General features: G+C 41.7%; 1 protein-coding gene across 3 annotated transcripts in view; it reads right to left on the bottom strand.

The window, feature by feature from the left end:
- Window positions 1-33: 33 nt before the first annotated feature.
- LOC148343969 (multiple C2 and transmembrane domain-containing protein 1-like) overlaps window positions 34-21,585 on the bottom strand; it is a 96,009-nt gene continuing 74,457 nt past the window's right edge. For 2 of the 3 annotated variants that reach the window (XM_088292243.1, XM_088292234.1), the window contains 4 exons: window positions 13,005-13,114; window positions 12,643-12,752; window positions 11,370-11,467; window positions 34-3,533 (listed from right to left, as the gene is read on the bottom strand). In XM_088292243.1, coding sequence (XP_088148369.1) covers window positions 3,462-3,533; window positions 11,370-11,467; window positions 12,643-12,752; window positions 13,005-13,114 — 390 coding nt within the window. In that variant the 3' untranslated portion in view covers window positions 34-3,461. Of the gene's footprint in view, window positions 3,534-11,369; window positions 11,468-12,642; window positions 12,753-13,004; window positions 13,115-21,585 lie in introns of those variants that run through there. The other variant, XR_015842621.1, reaches the window with a different exon arrangement.

Consider the following 21,585-nt stretch of genomic DNA (forward strand, 5'->3'; position numbering starts at 1 on the left):
ATTTTCATTAAAAAAATGCATAAATCAGCCAAATAAAGATAAAAACAAATTTATTATCATGTATTTTCTTCGTCGACATACATCAGATGCAATTCATTCCCGCGGGACAAAAGTTGATTTGTTGAAGTGAGTCAGCCCACCTGAGCTCTTGTAGTTTTCCCGCGGTCATGTGATGTCACAGGTTGAACACATGACATTGATGTTGCAAGCAGGCACAAACATTGCAGGCAGACACACACAAAAAAGACATCTTAGAAAATGAGGCAGGCATACAGATACTTTACAGCGTCAATAGCAGACCATCAACAAGCATACAGTATAAAATACAACCATCATTTCATAAGGACTAAGCTATGTACACAGAGTTAAAAAATAAATAGTCTCAATTCAAGTGGGTGCAAATACATTATTTTTTTCTTTATTACAGTTGGATGATACATTCATTTATAGCAGGGGGGTCCAATCATTACCTTCCGAGATTTGACATTCTTCACCTTTTCTAATTGGGGTAAGTAAGAATAGATTTTTTTTTTTCATACAATTTTAGTTCTGTGTGATTGTTGGAACACGAGGGAATCAAACATGAGAATCAATGTAAATATTAGGATAAACCGCACCCCGCAAAAGATGGATCGACGCAAATGACCCCGATTCGAAGGTTGGACACCCCTGATTTGTAACATTGAAATTAAAATGACATGAAAGACTTTGGTTTGTTTTGCAAATCTCCAAAGACAGTTTTGTTGTCAACTAACTACAGAAAAGTGCGGGCACACCGTTTTGGGATTGTACACTTACTAGCACGTGAATCTAGATGGTGTTGCAGAAGAACCGCACATTTGAGCAAGTTCAATTGAGTTTGTCAAGGTCCAAAGCCCAGGAATTGACAAGAAATGGCTGCTTCAAACTGAAATTGCTGATGTGCTCTTTTCATGCAGTGATCCTCCTCGAGAGTTTTTCAGGTATCCTGTTATGGTAGGAATTTTCAAGGAAAGTGCGACCATGGACTATTTAGATTTATTTAGCTTACTCTCCAAAGTCTCAACTAGGTGAGTTTTGGGTTTTGTTTTTTTAGCTGTTCAGAACACTTAAAACGGATTTTTACGAGGATTTTTGAGGGGGCTGATAATTTTTTTTTTTTACCTATGGCTTGAAAGGGAAGTCAACCCCAGAAAATTCTTTACAGTGATATGCTCTACATAAACTTTTTACTCTAAACATGGCATTCTGTGGAATATTGCGTTTGCAGAATATGAGTTAAGCAGTAAAATCCACCCTTTTTTGTCCATCTCATCCCATTTTGTCACTTCTGTCGACTGAAAATGACATCACAGTTGCTCAAACTGAGCTTTAGAAAACGGGTGAGCCGTGATTTGCCATTACCTGAGCCTCGAACAACTGTGATGTCATTTTCAGTCTACAGCCGGCTGTCTTGGATGTAAAAAAAAAAAAAAAAACGGGTGGATTTTACTACTTAACTCACAAACGCAGTATTAATCAGAATATTGTGCCAGTATATAAAATTGTCTTGTAATTATTTGGGTTGACTTCCCCTTGAACCAAATAAACTAAATGAGTATGCATATTTTAGGAGAAAAAAGAAATCCAGCCAAATTTATGCCAGCATGTCAATTCTCAGTGAAATACGCCCTCGACCCGTGCTCGGCACCCACCCTGCTCTTGACCAATGTCTGATCTAACACTTGAGGTGTGCCCCAATACTTTCTTCCACTTTGCGATTTTCACAACCATCCTCCATGAGTCACAGACCCAAGTGGAAAACCAAGAAAAACCCAACCACCAGCCTGTGAAGGGACTCGTCCACATCCACACCAAACAGAATTTAAGCACTGAGGTGGGACAGGCCACGAGTTGAGGAGGAAGCTGGACTTGCAGCGAGGAGGAGACAGAGGACAGGCCATGGACAAAGAGGGAGAGAAGCGATGCCAGAAGGGATCTCTCCTACCGAGCAACATGAGCCGCTTTATTTTCACTGAGGCGCAACAGGGGACATCCTGAAAGACGGGACTGGAACCCTGCCAGGGCACTAGCGCGCTCCTCGGTGAGGGAAAACGCAGGAGACTGCAGCATCAACAACACATCAGTATACACAGCTGCAGGGGACATCAAATGGAAACACGACAACAAGCGTGAGAAGAAGCCACCTCGGCTTTCATTCCATAAACACACAAAAGCCTCGCTCGCACAGGCGCTACACGCACACGCCTCTCAGATCAGCGTTTGAGATGCGGCGGTTGGAGAGGGCGGCCTGGGGCACAGCATCGCACGCAAAGTTGTGTGAGTGTGTGTGTGTGTGGGGGGGGGGGGGGGTGAATGCACTTTGTGTGTGTCAGGTTCTGTGTGTAGGTGTGTGGCTGTGGATCGAGTGTGTGGTTGTCTTTTTGTGTGCATATCTGCTCTTGGTGTGTTTGTGCCCTCTGTGTTTTTATACGTGTGGTTGTGTGAATGTACCTGTGTGTGTGTGTGTGCGTGTCTGCCGTATCTACTGTTGGTCATTTGTGTAAGTATCTCAACGTGTGGTTGTGTCTGTGTGAGCATGCCATGTGTGTGTGGGAGTATGTGGTTGTGTGTCTGTTTGTGCATCTGCCCTCGGTATGCGTTCATGCGTGTGGTTGTGTGACTCGGTGTGTGTGTTTATGTTTGCCTGTGTGTGGTTGCGCGTTTTGTGTGAGTGAACCAGTGATTCTTAATCATCCAGGTTTCCAAGACATTTTGGACAATCGCATGCTTCCAATTTTGTGGGAGGAGTTTGGGGAATTTTCCTGTTTCGCTTGCCCAGTGCACAACACAAGTTCCATAGCGGTACGCTTGAATGAATTTTGCTGTGGAAGAACGTGAGCTCAATCCTTGTAGGAGGAGCTACAACGAACATCAAAGATTGTGACCCAGGACCCTTGAGAATCTGTCGCAAAAAGAAATAAATGTGCAAAATTGCTGCATTTTTTAAGTCAAACTGCATTTGAATGCATTTAAAAACACATTGGTGTGTGTGTGTGTGTAGAAAAACAAAAGTTCTGTATACATCAGTCCAAATGGCTGCCATTGAATATGGCATCAAGAGTGTGAGAGGAAGACAAGTTATCTTGGTGACATTTCAACAATGCCTGAAGTCGGAGAAGGGACTTAGTGAGGCTTGTTTGCTGCTAAGCAGTGATACACTTGCACTTCATGTTGTTTTGCTGCTCAATTAGTGTGATACAAGGAGAACCAAAAAAAAAGAAGCACTGAGAGATCCATCCTTTTACCAAAACAGGGATAAGAACGATGGAATTTCTCTTTTGTTTCAGAAATGGAATCTTCAGGCCCCTGTGATGGACGCTGAGAGTAACACCAGACAGGAAGAAGTTCTCGGCAGGCCACGTTGGGTTCCGACCGGCTACGTCTTGCTCCTCAGAATCCAGCAAAAGAGCAGCACACAGGAAGTGGACATGGGAAGACTTCTACCCGGGGTTGTTTTTCTTCCTTTTATTTGGACTGGGATTGGGATCTAGTTTCAGCTCTCGGTACTGCACCTGTTAAAACACACACACGTAAGTACACGAGACACACAAATTCACGCGCACGCCACCCGGTCAGGTGGAGCGAGCCAAGGATGCTTGACTAGCACACAAAATCCTCCAGAGGCTCTGTGACTCCAGCTGTGTGGAACAGTGGCCTCAAGGAAGGGATTACACACTGATTACAACACACACACACACGCTCAGCCCTCGGAATATCCATAAACACATGCTTCCACAGATGTGAAACTGTGGCCTAAGGGAAGCGATCACACAATCAAACAGAGGACAGGGCAAGGGCTCATGGGAAAGCCTGCACGAGACAACAGACTCATCATGAAGAGGAGGGAGCGAGCACACTGGAAGCCTTTGAATGTCTGTTTGGATTTTGGGTTCACCTTTGCTACTAGCCACACGCTGACAAATTTTTAGTTTTTACTGCAGTGTCTGATCAATCATGTGCTGTATGCAGCTTTTGTTGGCTCATTTTACATAATTGACATTTTGACAAATTGAGAAATGTCAAGTACTATGCAAAGCCAAATTCAGATAGCAAATTATTTGGTTTTCACAGCAAAATGCAATGCACAAGTACGCAAATGCCAGCTGGAGTGTGGTGCTCGAGGGCAATACTAAAGCTGTACATTTTGAGGATTGAGAATAATTTAAGATGTCCGTAAAGCTGAGTTGGTTTTGTTCAACAATTGAATTGAAAAACATGTACTCAAGGAGCAATGTAATTCGAGATGTCAAATGGAAGTATACCTTGTTTTTGATGTTTTTACAATAATTTTTACTAGGGCAAATATCTGTTACAAAATGCATAGAAAATATAAGTAGAAAAATCAGGTTAACCATGATTAATGATGGAAACTTTTTTTTTTTAATCGCTTCACACCACAAGGGTGCACTAAACAAATCCTGTTTTTTTGGGGTTTTTTTTTTCAAACGAACAAACCCATCATCTCACAATATACATCGATAATCATGCCCAAAGATGTAACTTATAGGCCTCGACCCTCCAGCCTTCTTCATAAAAATTGTCTCCCCCCCCCGACCCCATTCTGGCCCTTGGGATGTTATAGGTATTTTGGTATTGCCCCCCTCTTGCAATGGTATGCCCCAGTAGCAGGTGGTAGGTATGCGTTACGTGATGTCAGAATAAGGAAATACGGGCATGCTTGAATGCAGATTGCTGTCTCACGTCTCTTCAAACACAAACAGTTGGAAGTGGCGCTTTCGACGTGTTTGTTGGCAATTTTTGTCGTATGCCCATTTCACGAGTCGGTTCATCACATGCGTGAGGGCCAATTCGTGGACCGGACTAAAATCAACCTGCAGCCTTTGGTAATCAAACCATTTTTTAAAATTTGTCCCTGCCCCAATAATGGGCAGTTTTCATGCTTGTTTCTACATACTGTTCTTGGATATACAAAAAGTTTGGACACCTCTGTCTTAAATGACAGACATTTAGACAGTCCCTCACAGTTCCGCGCACAAGCTCATGGATGCATACATGACAATCCCGACGGATCGCTGATCAGAGCTCGCCACGCAGTGAACAAGCACATCACCACATCCAGTCTGCGGGATTCCTGCGAGGCGGATGTACTGTCGGCTATCCCGCCTGTCTGACTGACTGACGTCCTCTCTGATTCTCCACACCGACAACAAGTTGGCGTCAGGATGTTCGCTCTGTTCTATCTCGTGGTGGACAAGCGAGCGTAGTCACTGGTGAGTGATGGCTGAACAAGCCTTCATCTCCTTCTGCCGGTTGAGCGAAGTTCTACCGCTATCCACTGCAGGAGGATTGAGAATGCATGTGTATGCCCGAATATGAAGACGAACACAAAATCTATGTTATGTATCACATGTATCGTACACAATACGATGACCTGTTACATACAGGCAGGCTTTGGTTCGGATCTCAATGCCCCCTCGGTGTCAATGAAAAGCACACTTGACGACTGATGGGAGAAAAAAAAAGCGAGCAGGAGGAGAAAATCCAGGTGGAGAAAACACGAGAGGCGTGATGGACAGAAAGATAGTAGGAGGAAGGGCACACAATTGAGTGAGCAACAAAGGAAAAATGGACGGGGGAGAAAAACAATGAGAGCAAAGAATAGACGAGTGGGTGAGACGGACGGAAATATGTGGACACCCCGGCTGATGACAGATACTGTTCTCACGTGGGTGTGGATCCTTTTATAACGCTGCCAACTCAAGCAGACGACGGGGCAAAAACCCCCACGGGGGGGCTGAGTGCAGTTTATATGACCCTGTGTGTGTGTGCGCAGTGGCAGTTCTGTTGCTGACCTATAAGAATCCGGGCAGACTGCCAGCGCAGAGAGCCATCAGTGACATATAGGTGCATTGATGGGTGAACAAATGAGTCAATCAATACCCATGAGACAAAATGTTCTCAGCAGAGGTCAGTAGAAAAGCGTAAGTTAAGTTCTAAGAGTTGATCATTAAATGCCCAACTGCAACACATTGCTCAATCACGAGAGCCGAGAGTGCTTTCTTCGAAATATTTTAACTCAGTTCACGCAACCTGCATGAAGTTCAAAAATAATTGGCGTACTTTGCAAAGCCAAATTGTACATCGTTAGCACATCATCTCAGAACAAGCGACCCTCCTCAAGTTACCACTGGGCCTTGCAAAGCAACGCTGCTGCAGTGTGGTGCTTGTGGGCGGAGCTAAATGTATTGAATAAGTATGGAGAAATGTTGGTAAAGATGATGATGTTTCGTATAAAACTCTCGTCTGTGCACTACATGAATGTGGAAGGCTCCAGAAGTTAGTTATGAATGTAAAACACAATACATATCTTGCATCGTACCAGGAAACTTCATTTTTGTTGCATTCATATGAGACGTCATTTTTGATTTGCTGTTACATCTGTGACATGTATGCAAAAAAAAATGTCATTCTGCTTTTCCGGATTGCAATATAATGACAACAATCCTAATCAAACCACTCCTTGCAAAACAACAACAACAAAAAAAAGCTAATTTCCACCTATTATTTGTTAACACGCTTCAGGAAGGCTACAAAAAGTAGGACAGCTATTGTACAGAATCGCAGGCTGTTAGCGGTCCCATTATACGGCCAAACGCCTACAACAGCAGAAAAAAAGGGAAAGTGGCAATTTAAATCTGCACGCTGACATTCCTGTCCAAACACAAAAACTTTGCGCGCATATACAAACAAAGAAAAGTTTCCTTGTCGGTAAAAAGAAGCGAAGGGGATTGACAAAAACAAAAAGGTGAGGGGGGATAAAAAAACAAAACAGAAAAAAAAAATCTCAATCAAACAATCTTTTCCTCTGTGTGAAGAGCTGCCATCCGGGAAAGAAAAGAACGACGCTGGTGCGTCACAGGTTCAATTCCACCTCACAGGTGACAAGCCTGCCTGACGCGATACCCTTGGCTCCCTGCTCGCCTCACCTATAATCACATACACGGCAAAATAATGCCGACAACAAGCGCTAAAGTACAAAACAGTCGAAAAGGCAGCGGAGGCGAGGAGAAAGTGGGGCGTTAGCAAAACAAAAGCAAATGGCAATTGGGTGAAAGCAAAATGTGGCGTGCACAGAAGCAATTTGGTAGCGTGAGAGGGAAGCTTGAAGGGAACGCAGACAACAAGAGAGGCAGTGGGTAAAGACGCAGCAGTGCTCAAAGGCTGCTCCACCCTCGCTCCTCTCCTCTCCTCTCCTCTCCCAAATGTTGACAGTACAAGTGCAAAACAGGCTTTGAAGTGTGCTCGGCTGAAGGGGCGCCGTGTACTGTGCCGCGCTTAACAGTGTTACCGGCAAAGCGTCCCGCAACCTGCCGCTCTGCCTCACCCGCTGCCTACCAGAATGAACCTTTGACAGTGTTTTGATCACGCCGGTGTGGGCAGACAAGACGAAAGTGAGGTGGGTGGCGCTGAGAGAAAGAAAATGCAACAATTAAGTGGTGTTGGGAAATACATTTCAATGATTCGATAGTTTCCCCCCTCATTTGTTTTCATTGTATTTCCGAACAAATGCAAATTATAAATGAATCTGTTTTACGTATATGTCTCGTTCTCATCGGTTTCGCCTTATGCTAAAATTAAATAAGACAATGAAGTCATATTAAAGACAGGATATTTATCTGTTTCAATTACAGTTTGTTAACTTACAAAATACTTTGACCTGCATTCACTTCAACTTCACCAAATTCTACCAAACAAGAGTCAGTAAGTCATAAATCAGATTCTGTGACCTTATGACCTCAACCTTTCACACATACAATACAATTTTATTTGTATAGCGCATTTCACAACACATGTTTATGCATTAGTGTCGTCAAGTGATTAAATCTTTTAACTAATTAATCACACAAAAAAATTCAAAATTAATTGCGATTAATCGCATTTTTCAACTAGCATTTTTTGTGAAACTTTTAACAGATATTTACTTGAATATGATCTTGGAATTAATGTAAACTCAACAAATATGAAGTATATTTCAATTCAAAGACTGCTCTAATAGCTTTCGTTGAGCCTTGAATACGATCTAAACTGAGTCATCTTTACAGGCATTTTTCTAAGAAACATTTCTCAAAACGTATACATTTACTTCTGCCCACAAACACCACTCTCGAGCAGTGTTGGTTTGAAAGCCCCAGTGGTAAATTAAGCAGGGTGTTTTCTTCTGCTAAAGAGGTATAGCTAATATGGTCCAGTATTTGAATTTGGCTTTGCAAGATAAGCAAATTATTTTTTAAGTCAATAAAACTGAGTTAATTGAGATAAAATATTAAATCATGTGATTTTTTTAAAAAATTAATCTGAATTAAAGTTAAATTTTATTTCATTATATATAAATATATATATATATATATATATATATATATATATATATATATATATATATATATATATATGTGTATATATGAATTGTTCAGCCTTCGTTTTCACACTGAAGGATGTGGAGCCTATCTAAGGTGACACCAAATAGAGCATAACAGTTTTAGATGGCTCAGTGCAGACTCAACTGTGAATCGTTCAAACACGTGAAGATTGTAGGATTCAGCACTTTGTCTTCAACAGAGAAACGAACATGTCAAGGTGACACGAGCAGGGAAACAAGAAATGAAAGCTTTTTTTTAGGCACTGCGGCAGACACTGAATGGAGACTAATTGGCCCCAAGTTTTAAGTTGTCAAATAAGGACAACGCAAAGGTGAACGAGACCGCACAGTGGATGTGGGCAATAGCATCTGGCAACACATCATCCTTTAACTATCTTGCCTCTGACCCGTTTATACACGCAGAGGGTTTAATCCCGTCCATAAATGTTGTCTAAAAATATTAACCTAACTCCCTGCTGTTCATTAGGCGCTAAATTGGAACCCGCGCTTATTTTTGTACTGGGCCCTGATGGAGCGCCTTTACACCAATCATAAATGGCCACTTGGCATGCTAATTGCATTGGCCCCACTTAGACACTCCCCAGCTCACATGGCTAATGGTGTCGTAAAACATAATATTGCACTGACACCTCCCAAACGTCAGGTAGAGAAAAAGTAGCCCCATAAAGGTGCTCGGTTTGGTCACGTTCGAGAGGACGTGAACTCCCTGATCATGTCCGTAAAGATGGCATATGCTCGTACTGTATCTAAATCAACAGACCGTTCGCCGACAAAAGCAGCAGCAGCAGCTCTAAAATATATGAATAGCGACATCAGCCAGCCTTTTAAAATGCTACCCACACAGAAACCTTAGGAAAAAGGTGGTAAAAATGTCAGCCCGTCTGCTGCAGCCTCTGCGCACCACTGGAGATCCCGACTTATACGAGTGTTTGACAGAGTTATTAGGTGGCTTGTGTCAGTCATTTGTGAAGCCGGCTCTCCACCAGAAAATGTGGACGTTAAAGAAAAGGTAAGATGCGTATACTGCAGTCAACAAGCCCCCCAAAAAAGCCGAACAAATACATATATATACTCGCCCACATAATATGGCACCCAGTACACCTTTTCAACCCTCTAGTTTGTTTTTGTTTTTTATATATTTATTATTATTTTATTTTATTATTTATATTTGCACTATATAATGCCAATAAAGGGCATTCTGATTCTGCTCATCTCAATATTATAGTGAGCCACTGTGTAGTTTGAATATTACCACCAGATGTAGGGACGTCAGTCATCTTTCCGTTATTATTTTAGGCCGGCCCAATCCGTCTGTCTGTCGTCGTCGAGTTAAAAAAACAAAACAAACACTGTTGTATATCTTTCTGCCCCACAAACAGAAATGACATTGTCACATATTATCTTTATTGCACCCATCACAATGTTGTGTGTGTGTGTGTGTGTGTGTGTGGTGCAGCTTTTTGTTGCATGCATATGCGTGTTAAATATGGGAAAAGAATTCAATTCATATCTATTGCTCATAAAAGTGAAATAAAAATTGCTCAAGAAAATGTCCTAAAAATTGCAACTGAACTAATGTGTAAAATCAAACAGTTCTTAAATCTTAAATGCAAATGCATGGAACATAAAAGTTAAATACAAGTGAACTTGACTTTTTTTTTTCCGCATCCCATTAAAATGAGCCTGCACCACACATTGAGTAACAGGAGACAAATGGTCAAAAACTTCAGCATTTTCTCATGAATTCCACTACGTAAATAAATGGCTTGTAATAAAACGCTTGCATCTGGTGTCATATATTGACGAAAATAAAAGATTTGAGCATGTTTCAGTACTAGCATTTGTTTTCCAGAGGGATGCAATAACAAAACCTGCTTTCACTTGATTGGACGATACATTGCCCTGCATCCATACATATTCCAAATAAAGAAACTCGAACGCGGTGACAGTCGCACTGAAATGATCACAGCTGACACAACTAAAACCGCATGTGCACCACACCAGACCAGAATGCCCTCAACCCCCAGAGCCCCCATCCAGCAGACCCTCATTAGGGTCCTAGTAAAGGCCTTGGACCTGCTGGGCTTGTGCCCCTTTACATCCCTCTCCCTTTAGGCTCCAGGTGTGTCAGGTGGTTGGTTGCACTTCACCAGAGGGGACAGCTTGGGCTAATTTAATGTGACGGCTACCTGCCTTGTGCAAATAACGGCAACAGCCCCCCCTTACCGGAAAAAAAAAAATGTACATGTCGCATTGTAAAGTTGCACAAGGGTCGATTTGGGGAAAGCACAGGGGGTCTTGCTGAGGCGTGCAGAAGAGCGAAGAATATGACCTTGTAAAGATGAAAGACAGCAAGCGATCAAAGAGGAAGTTTGGCCATGCCGATGTGCCAGGGGATTGGTCATATCAGGCCCGAGGTCACAAAATGTGTGTTTGTGCATTCGTGTTGAACGGGGCACAGCGGGGCTTCGCGGATACGACGTATTCCGTTGGTGCTCTATAACACGACGGCTTTCACAAGCTGCTGCTTAATTGCACTTTGAACTGCATTTTCTTATGGGCGGTTCCAAAAACACATTTGTAGTTTTTAGTGGCAAGGAAATCTGATCTCTACCGTTTATGTGGAGGCAAAACCACATGTAGCTGTTGGTTTATACTTTAGAGAGGCTACGTGATAAAAAAAACAAAAACAAAATGACAAACAGCAATTTGCTCGGGAGCTTTGTGAGTGTATAAACGGAACCAATCACCCTTGTTATGCTCTGGACACGAAAATCACTTCACATTGTTATCTGATTACATGTCCTCAGTGCAAATAAAAGCACCCCTCCTCCCCCCCAAAAAAGCAACCAACTATTACAAAGAGAACTACAAAAAAGATAGCAGCAATGCCTATGAATAATAGCTCGGCATTCAATACGAAGGTAAAGATGATAAAAGGTTTACTCACCACTTGGACGTCAGAGGGTACTCTGGACAAAAAGTCCAAGATCTCGTTGTTATCGATGGTGTAAGGGTCTCGCAGCTTCTTGGTGAATTTATTCACTCCTTTATTGGCAGATGGAAAGAAGCGAGAGGGAACAGTTCAAATATTTGCATATTTTAAACACCACACAAGTCTCAACATTAGATATCAATGTACTGCTGGTTTTATCAATATCAGAAATGTGATTGCTTTGCTACTGTAACAAAACAAAGATGGGTTTTTTTTTACAAGAAAAAAATAGAACTCCATAATGCAGTTCTTTATAAAAACATACAGTAATAACGTAAATAAAAATCACAAATTTTTGCCACTTTCGTCAACGCACATCGGGCTGCTCGTTCTGGTGCACACGCACAGGACACATGGGGCAGTTATAATATAGAGTGAAAGAATATATTGGCCATAGAGCTCAGCTGCTCAGTAAGCTGCAGTAACACAAGGCTGTCCCTAAAAAATGTCTCAGGCCAAAAATTTGGGCAAATCTTGTTGAAATAACTATAATATAATATATCAATATAATAATATTTTTTTACAGATTACATAGAAACATATCAAGATTTGATATTTTTTTGGTTTTATTTGAAATCACCCTTTTTCCTGCGAGCACTCAGGCAGGGAATCACTTCTGCAATGGACTGGAGACAAGCTAAACCATGTTTGGCAAGATTTTAATGGTGACTTGATGTGTGCCGTGTCACAGGTGGTGCACATATTGAACACTTATGAAATTGCTCCCAGAATAAACTTCTGATGTTCAACTTTAATCAGTTCAATTTCATTGTGCTTTGCTGAGTAGTTTTCAAGGAAATTGCTTTTAAAATGAATCGTTCTTTATTCACAGTGGATGAAGAATATATGCTTGTGAGTAATCTTATATTATCTGTCTACATGTATTGCACCACTGTTTGTGTTCAAATAAAGGGTTATGATATCGAGACACCAATGCTTTTTATTAGAAAAAGCGGTTTTCCATCATGTGTTAGCATTAGGCTAGCAGACTTTAAGATAAAATTCTAAGGTTGTTTGAAATACATAAGTAATTATTTTATGTTCAGTTTGGCAGTAAATTGCAAAGTGACTTGAGTTCACTGGCAGGATACGGCGCAAAAGCATAAAAACGGCCAAACGACGCCTCATGTCCCGAAAAACATTGGGTCACCCAAGGTCACTCAAGGCACCAACGAAATGGTGAATGCACATTAATCGCACAAGACCAGTACTTGTGAATATTGCTTACCCCAGGCTAGCACAATGTATCTTAGCGGGATGAAGTAAACAATGATGGTGGCCATTCCAAGAGCGACCATGGCCAGCCAGCTTAGGAAAGGCACCGTCCAATTAAAAGTGCTGGAAAGAGAGGAAAAAGGTCGTGAGAAAATATTGACAGGGGGCTGCCGTCGGGGTGTTTAAGCAGTATATGCTTCGGGAGGATGGAGGATCATTTGTTTCGTCATGCTGGCAGCGTTTCCGGCGAGTAAGTTCTAATCAGGCTGGCAAGGCAAAGTGGGGCAACCCGGCACCGCCGAAAAACCCTGGGACGTGTGGAGCGGAGCACAAAGCGCAGCGGGCCGGGCGCCGAGGAGCAGGCTTACGACTCACTTCTTTATCCTCTCGCCATAGGAGGCCACTTCATCCAGAGCATTCTGCACACTGATACACACGTCCTGAATGGCATAAAGCTTGTTCATGAAGCCCTTTCTCTCAGAGTCCTGCAAAGGCACAGATAGGGTTGTGGGCAAGGGAGGAAAACGCAGGCAGGGTGCAACAGGAAGAGATGTAAGGGTGCAGGGAGCAAAGAGAAATGCAAAGGAGCGAGGCTGGGCAAAGGCATCTTTAGTGGAAACAATACATGTTAAATAGCGTCAAAGGCTTGCACCGGGGAGCCAAATCGCCGGATATCCTGTTCCAATTGACTGTGTTCATTCCAGGCGGTAATAGAGATATAAAGTCGGCAGAACAAATCAAAACGCTTTCCTCCGTACTAAAGCTCACACGGACAATTTGAATATGTAAATAGAATGGCAGAATTCAAACAGAAAGCCAAATGGAAACATCAATCTTTGAGGTCTTCTCTTTTTTTTTTTTTTTCCCCAGCTCTTGCTCTCTAAGTGCTGCCAAGATCAGGCTGAGCACGATTGTGCAACTGCCTGGCACGCTGTGATGATGTCACCGACCGTGACATCATTATCATTGACGCCATCAACGGGGGGTGGGCTGCTCTGCTTTTGACAGCTAAACAACTTGAGAATCTTACTGTAAGAGTTGAGTAAGTCATGCAACAGTTAATAAGCCACCTGACTAATGAAAACGAGAGAAAGATGGACACAATGAGGTGACAGTGGGCGCTCTGCACGTTTGGGGCTTCAGAATCTAACAAGAGGTTGGTTACAACCATTGGAAACACGAGGTATAATCCTGAACGGGAGTCCAACATAAGGAAAAAGTTAAAAAAGTACATTGCATCGGTCATCTTACCTGACAGTTACCATGAAAAGAGCAAAGCAGGCTTTTTCTTTTTAAAAAATGCCTGGCTATAGAGCTTTCCCATTCCATTTTTGATTACAATGGTCAACAGCAAATTTTAATAAGAGATTCGTTTTGTGTCCCTAATTGCATTATTGGAGCTGATTTTAAGATTTTTTTTTTGTTTTTTTTTTTTTAATGCACATCAGGTATTTGAGACGTTTTCAGTTTCAAGTTTGGCCAACAAAGGGTTGTGCAATACAGATTTCATGGGTGATACTTAGAGCTATGACATTTACTAAAAATATGATTGCTATAAAAAACTGATTTGTGATTAGATTAAAATTAGATTATAAGAGAGAAAAAACATGGTCAGATTTGGGATCAGAAGAAAAAAATGTTGATTTATATTTCTGATTAAAAAAATATCAATAAAAAAAATTTGACGGTAAAATTCTCCCCCCCCCCCAAAAAAAACCTGACGACAACCATTCTATAAACAGCTGTGGGGTAAAAAAATTAAGAGACCACCTCTGTTTCTTCAGTTTAATCTTTCAGTGTCAAATGCATTAGCACAACTTTAGTTTCGACATATATCAATGAAAACAGCTCATTAGCATTGAATTCATGAGCTGATCGAGACATATTGCAAAGATGGTTTTGATAATGATTAAATCACTTCATAAATTGTTGCATAAAAATTATTTATATTTAATAACGTGGGAGGGGGGAATATTGTTTAATTTGCAAATTAAATCTCCCAACCTCAGAGGCCTTTCCATTTCGACTCAAAACAAGTGCCTGCCCTCTAATCTCCTTCTGCTCTCCATCTCTGATCGGATCATTTAAAAAAAAATTAACCGTCGGGCAGCCCACATTGCTTCCACAGCAAAACCAACCAAGACAAAACAGATGTAATTGGCCACCAAGCAAAGGGCTTATTTTTCTTTGCAAATACGTTACGAGTCTCCCTTTATTTCTTCCTCCTCTGGTGAATCAGTTCCTCTGATTCCATCTGCTTTTCATTGCTCGCTCAAACAAATCTCAGAGCGTCCAGTCTGTTGTGGTTGCCCTGGCTGGGCCCATCCAAAGCAGGCCGGGCCGGATCAGGACGTTTTTTTACCTTGGAGGGGACACGGGGGAGAGGTGTGAGAGAGCGGGCGGGGTGGATGGGATAAGTCAGAGGTCACTGAAGTATAAACCGCTGCCACATGCCCCTCGGACTGCCGTCTGACTCCTATTTCCTGTCTTCAAACGAGACTCGGTGAGGCGGGAGGTAGTAATAACACAGAGAGCCACGGAGATCCTTGTTTTCCCAGCTTCCCCACTCACTGCGCACATATGGAGACAGGCAACCTGTTCCTATAATGGAACCCAATACACACACGCACTCGCACACCCCACAGCTATTAGATAAGCTTGATTTGCACACCTGGTCTTGCTGAGTAACTCTATAAACATGATTACGTATTCCCCAACACAAAGACAATAATAGTCCCTCCTTTACTCCGTAAGCTTGTGCGAGGACTGCAACGTCCCATCTCAGTGGATATCAACGGAATTGATGCATGCCCGTTTGACATCATAGCTCAGGTTCAAGCACAAGCGCTCGTATATTGACATGTAGCTGAGATGAGTCTCGGAAGAGGCACACTAAAAAAAACAAAAAAAAACAAAGGCCTGTCAGTCCATCTGTCTTCTCCCTTCCCTGTGAGGACAAGTGCCTATTTTATTTTTTCCGGAGACAAACGCTAATAAAATCAACTCTGCTTGGCTCAGAGTTGGCTAAAGGTGCAGACCGCCTCGACGGATGTGACAAATCCCTTCACCTGAGACGGGAGTGCACAGCTTGAATCATTTCGACAGATAGCGTAATAAGCCCGCCTAACGAGTGAGCCATCGTGCATTTTAATGGACTGCAAGTGCAGGTTCATGTGCAATGTGTTGTGGCGATATGTTATCGGAACAACCGGTTCAGTCGGGGAGCTGGAGATTTGCGACTGCAGTCGTATAAAAGAACATTCAATCTCAGTTGTTTTGTCCGTTGTAAGGAAGTTGTGCTAAAGTATGATAAGTAAGCTTTACTGTCAGTTCATGTAACAGTACAGTACTATTGTACATAAATACAACTGTAAGATTTTTTTTTTATTATTTGAAAGAGATAATAGTACTACTATCGGGGGTCGAAATAAGTTCAACAACAATCAGATGTACACCACAACAATGGTCCCCAATTTTTGTGAATGAAGCCGGTTGGGTTCACATTTTGGTTTTTTTTTTTTGTCTCTGTCGTGGTCGCTGGCCATGTTTTAAAGCTCTTTTTTTCTCCTCGATTCTTCTTTCTTCTCTTTTCAAACAACCCGTCAAGTGTACCTGACGTAATACATCTCGGAGCTGATTGGCTACAGCGATGTGACACACAAAGAAAGTTCCTTTTTTTTTTTTTTTTACCTGCGCCGAAAGGGCGAATGGGCAAAATTTAGGTGCTTTGCTCAACATTCCATCGCTCCAAACGCATCATTTGCTTGCAACAGATTTGGTGTGAACCTAGCATTAGGCTTTGAAAGCAAAATACAAAAAAAATAAAACGGCATTTATTTTCAGTGTAGCGAATCAATTGCTTGTTGCACGCATGTCTAAAGATTCAGACTCAGATTTGACCCTGTCATGTGTTTGAATGCTGTTGATTCATTTGGTTGTAGAACTGGAAAACTGCACTGCACACATTATGTGTTTATCAAAGGTTGATGCAAAAAGCACATTAGTAAACTCCACCAAGACAAACTGGCATGATTTCCTTTGGGCATCACAAACTCCTTAACATCACTTAACGCTCATCGGGCAAGCAAGAGCGATATCAAGTGATCTTTAGGTGCGAGATTTGTGTCCAAGGCTTGCATCATACGTTTGAAAGTGAGACGTGAATTCGAAGCCATGAACACTGAGCCGCTCCGTTTTCCAAGTGCGCGGAGCAGGTTCACCGCGGGAGTGCACTCATCAAGAAGGACAGGCGAGGCAGCGCTTGTTAAAGTGATGCGGATGCTTGAAGGCGTTCGGCGCACACAAACCGCAAAGTCAGGCTAACCAACGTTGCACTCGGCGGTAACGTGTGGTAAACTCACTCCAACACTTGATGAAATATTTACCAGCGGGAATACGCCCAATGCCGCCGTGTGCCTCTCTTCAATCATCACGCATGCAAAGAAAAAGTTTGCAAAGACATTTTGTCCTTCCGTGACCTGAAGCCTGAAGCCAAACATGAGCGGACACTGAGGACAAAGTCAATTACGACGGACTCAAATATCTGTCCTATATCTATGGCTGAAAGCACAGAGCCATTTTGAGAGCCGCTTTAACCTCAAATGCCGTTGCTCTCCCACACCGTGAATATGACAAAGCAAAGAGATCTAACGTTAACGACGTAAATCCCATTGACACGGCAAGATTAGTCTGAAGCAAGCTCAAATTGCACCTGTTCCTCATTGTTGCTCTTTCCACTCGTACTGTAAAAATTGAAATGTCAAATGAGACGCGACAGAATGCTAATACGAGGATCCCACAGGGCAACTCAAGGCATCCATGTTGATTTTGTAGAGAGAGAAGACATGATTTCTAGCGGGGAAGAAAATATGCTTTTTTTTTTGGGGGGGGGGTTGTTTGTTTGGTGAGTGAAGCTGAGGAATGCAGGATTTGCAAATCTAGTCCATGAATAATAGCGGTGATTTTGCATAGATCTACAGTATGGGTTAACACCTTTGCCATCGTGATGTTTTCATTATTTCTAGGGAGTATTGAAATATCAGATAACCTGTTTTTTATTGTTTTTTTTTTTTTTATGATCTTTAGCTATATCTTTAAATCAAAGTTTGTTTGCATTGAGCCAAATTTGACATCTGCGAGGATATGAAGGTCATCTACATTGGCTTTTTCAACAAGAGTTTCATAAATGAATACACGTCTTCTGCATACTGATTCTTCCAAATGGCCGAGTAAATGAAACAATATCACACCTCCGTCAGGAAATGACAAGCAGGACAAAAGCCCTTCGGCTGGCCTTAGCTATACCACCATTCAAGCTGGCACCTGCCCAAGCTTGCATGAATGGGACAGATGTTCATTTTTTTCCCCCAGGCGCTGGTTTTTGTTTAAAATAGTTTCTCTTATAATCCCACGAAACCACGAGTGAACGTGGGAGAAGACTTTTCTATTTCCCTTCTTCTCTTCAATACTTACAGGGTGAAATACTCCCAGTCTGCTATCAAGCCAAACATTTTTTGCGCAAAAGAGTCAAAGTCAAACCACAGTTAGGACAACCTGCTGGAGGTGGACCAGGCACACACAAGGTTCTACACAAGTAATTAGTCTCTTCACCTCCTTGCTGCCCACAGCATGGATACGGTCAAGTTGGGAGCCGAGGGAGGGTCTGGAACAAGTGGGAACTTATTTAGAGTCTGACCTCTCCTAAAGACAAAGTTTTTCTTTTTTGTGTGTGTGTGTGGGGGGGGGGGGCATGTCCTCACATCCATACAGCAGATGGGTATTTATAGAAACAAGTTCCACTAAGGTCCAAAAAAAAAACCTCTTAAAAATAATAGATCAGGGCACATGGCATGGCTGTCAAGAGCATGCCAAAGCAACAGGAGGCGCTGTATCCTCTAAGCACGCAGCTATTTTAACCAGACAGGCGCCTGAAGAGAAAGAATCACTTTGGGAAAAGGAACAAGAGCGAGTAATTGCAAAAAGTGCACAGCTTGGAGATCACACTTCTTGGAGGTACCATGAAAAATCCAAAATATGAAACATATACTGGGAAAAAAAAAAAGAATCCGCTCATGCTGAACTGCAAATATCAGGTGTTAACTGTAGTTTTTCAGCACTGGATGTTTTCGTTGTGTTTAAACCGGTTATACTGCCCTATATTCAAATGTGAGTCAACAATCATAGTACCTTAGTAATATTAACATTTTGAGTGAGTTGATTTTTGTAAAACAAAAAATAAATAAATAAAAAAATTTAAGTGTAAAATTCTTGCACCTTATATTGGTTTGCCGTTCAGCAATTTTGTGCTGTCCTTGAATGGTAATTTTTATTGTGAAAGCCCTTTGCACTGCAAAAAAGAAAATCACAGTATGTGCTTATTTTGTTGTTTGCTTCAAACCCTTTACTAGATTTAGTAAGGATAGCATTTCTGTTCTATTTTCTATGGTGTCTATATTCATAAGAGCATTTTTGTCGTACATCTAGTTAGGAAGCGCCTGGTCCTATTTGCGTAAAAAATGGTGGCCTCCTTCTCCAGCATTTTACATAGTTGCCCATTCATGATGTAACCAGAACAAAATCCATGTCCAAAGTTTTTAAATGATCTTAACATTGAGTGTACAGTATGTGTGTCTGATCACTTCCAGCACTGCAACCACTCCATCACTTGCAAGGTTGGCCCACCAACAATAATGACAACCCCACCACGACCTCCTTGCTTGGGTCACTTTCACACCTCCCATAGACCTGAACCCAAAGTGCAACCCACCTTGCCCGATCCCCCACTCCCCCCGCTTCCCAACTCGGCCTCACCTCTGCTCCCCTGCTACTGTGGTCTCCTTTGCCTGTCCTTCCTCACATGCAGCCTGGCTGAGTGTGATGGATGGGTCAACATTACTCTTGTCCTCTGTTGGCCTGGTTTTGCTGTTCCACACCATCTTTCTTTGTCCATCCGTAGCTGTGAAGCCATCTTTAGGTCTCCGCCAACACTTCATTGACACATATAGAATTATTCAATCAAAAGCTTTCATTATTTGTTGTAGTGTTCCACGAAGTACCTGTTCCACTTTTTCTTCCAGTAATATTACTTTTAAGAGTGACCTCACTGAATGTACTGTGTGCCGTTCAACATTTAAAGATTGTCATAAAAGTGACACCAGACAGAATCATGGGTGGATTTTCTCGTCACAATTCTTTACTATGTTGAAGCATTTTTGGGGGGGGGGATTTTAAACAAGCCTAAAAAAAAACAGATGAAATGATGGGTCAATTGTTTTACTTTATTTTTATCATGGAGTGTTAGCTAATAAATTCCACTGCCTAATACTGCAGAATATTATTGAATTCAATTAATAAAGAATTAGAATTAGAAAATCCCTGTTTTGATGCACTGCGTTTACAGATGTTGTAGGTTTTTACTCTGTATCAGTATCAAGGTAATTAATACTGTCTAAGTTTGAGTTGGTATTGCGACAGCATTAATGTGATGTGAATAACAGATTGATGATTTTATTAAAGCATGTATCAAAAACAAACAAAACAGAATCTATTAAGTAAATCTAAAAATCATTGCTTAAAATTGTTGCTTACCTTCATTTTTTTAAGGGAGGTTAATTCATCATTGTAAGTCCCAAGGGGCTGATTTTGGTTTTATTCTAAATCAAAAAAAAAAAAAATGTTTTCTTTTTTAAATTGTATATGGATAAGGAAAAAAACGAGAGTAAAAGTGCAGTGGTGTGAAGTGAGGGGATCACGTCTTCAAAAAAGTAAATAAAATATGCATCTTCTGTGCTCATTACACATTTATGATTCTTGTTTAAAGAAAAGGTGGCGGCTGCCTGCTAACACGTCTGACTTTCAAATCCAGACGACACTGCTGTCAAGTGTTGTGCTCCACATTCCGTCCAATGAGAGACGGCGGAAAATGAACGCATGCCAGCGTCAACATTCGATTCGATGACGGTACTCTCCAGAAGTTACTTTGGGTGCATGAGAGCACACGGGAACTCCTCACCTACAGTGCAGCGAATGCCTTTTCGAGCGCTTTGATGCATAGTTCATCAGTGAAAAAGTGCAGTTGGTTCAGTCGCTCTTGTATGTGATTCAGAACAATAACAGCCGTGGAGTAAAAACATTGCAGCATAAGACATAACGAGCATTGGGATTTTCTGTGCCATGTGGAATATTTTTGTTTCTCAGGTAACTTTTTAAGAAAAAGATCGCTCACAAGCACGCTTAAATCACCCAAATGCCTCGGCATCTGTCTACATATGCTTTGGGTACTAAGGGAGTATGAGCCTCTGGAAGTTTAGCTTGTGGGTTCTTAATTAACTTTTGGCCACCTGTTCCCATTTGTCGCACAAAAAAAAGTTTCACACAGCAACGAAAAGTTGTACTTTGAGCATTCTCGCCTTATTGTAAAAAGAGTAACATTTGTAGTACTTCATTCAAGTTGCTGGTCCATAGCTGCATTATATAGTAATTATATATTAATTATATATTAATTATTATATATTATATAATAGAAAAACACCAATAGTCAGTAGTTAGTATGAGTTGAACCAACCTTGACATCAACTCAATGCTACCGACATGTTTTGGGCATCATGTCTTCAAGTCAGCCAATTTCCACTGGAGTTTGGACTCACCCATCTGCTGCCGTCACCGAACTATAACGACACTGGTATCAAACTCAAGGCCCGGGGCCAGATCTGGCCCGCAACCACATTTGATGTGGCCCGTGAAGGGCAAATTATGTGTGTCAATTTCCCGTTTGTAGCACATCTTCTTCACTCTTAACAAGATTGAGATATGAGATATTGTCATTTATTCAATACCAATCCTCCTCTTTCAAAAAAATTGAAAAAATGTTGAACACACAATTACTGACTGGCTTCTGATTTCAAAACTGTCTTTCCATCAATGTGTTGTGTATATGTGATAATATCAGGTGATCATA

This window comes from Idiotropiscis lumnitzeri, chromosome 1 (genome assembly GCF_059441095.1).
Source record: "Idiotropiscis lumnitzeri isolate Australia: NSW breed Sydney's pygmy pipehorse chromosome 1, RoL_Ilum_1.0, whole genome shotgun sequence".
NCBI lineage: Eukaryota > Metazoa > Chordata > Actinopteri > Syngnathiformes > Syngnathidae > Idiotropiscis > Idiotropiscis lumnitzeri.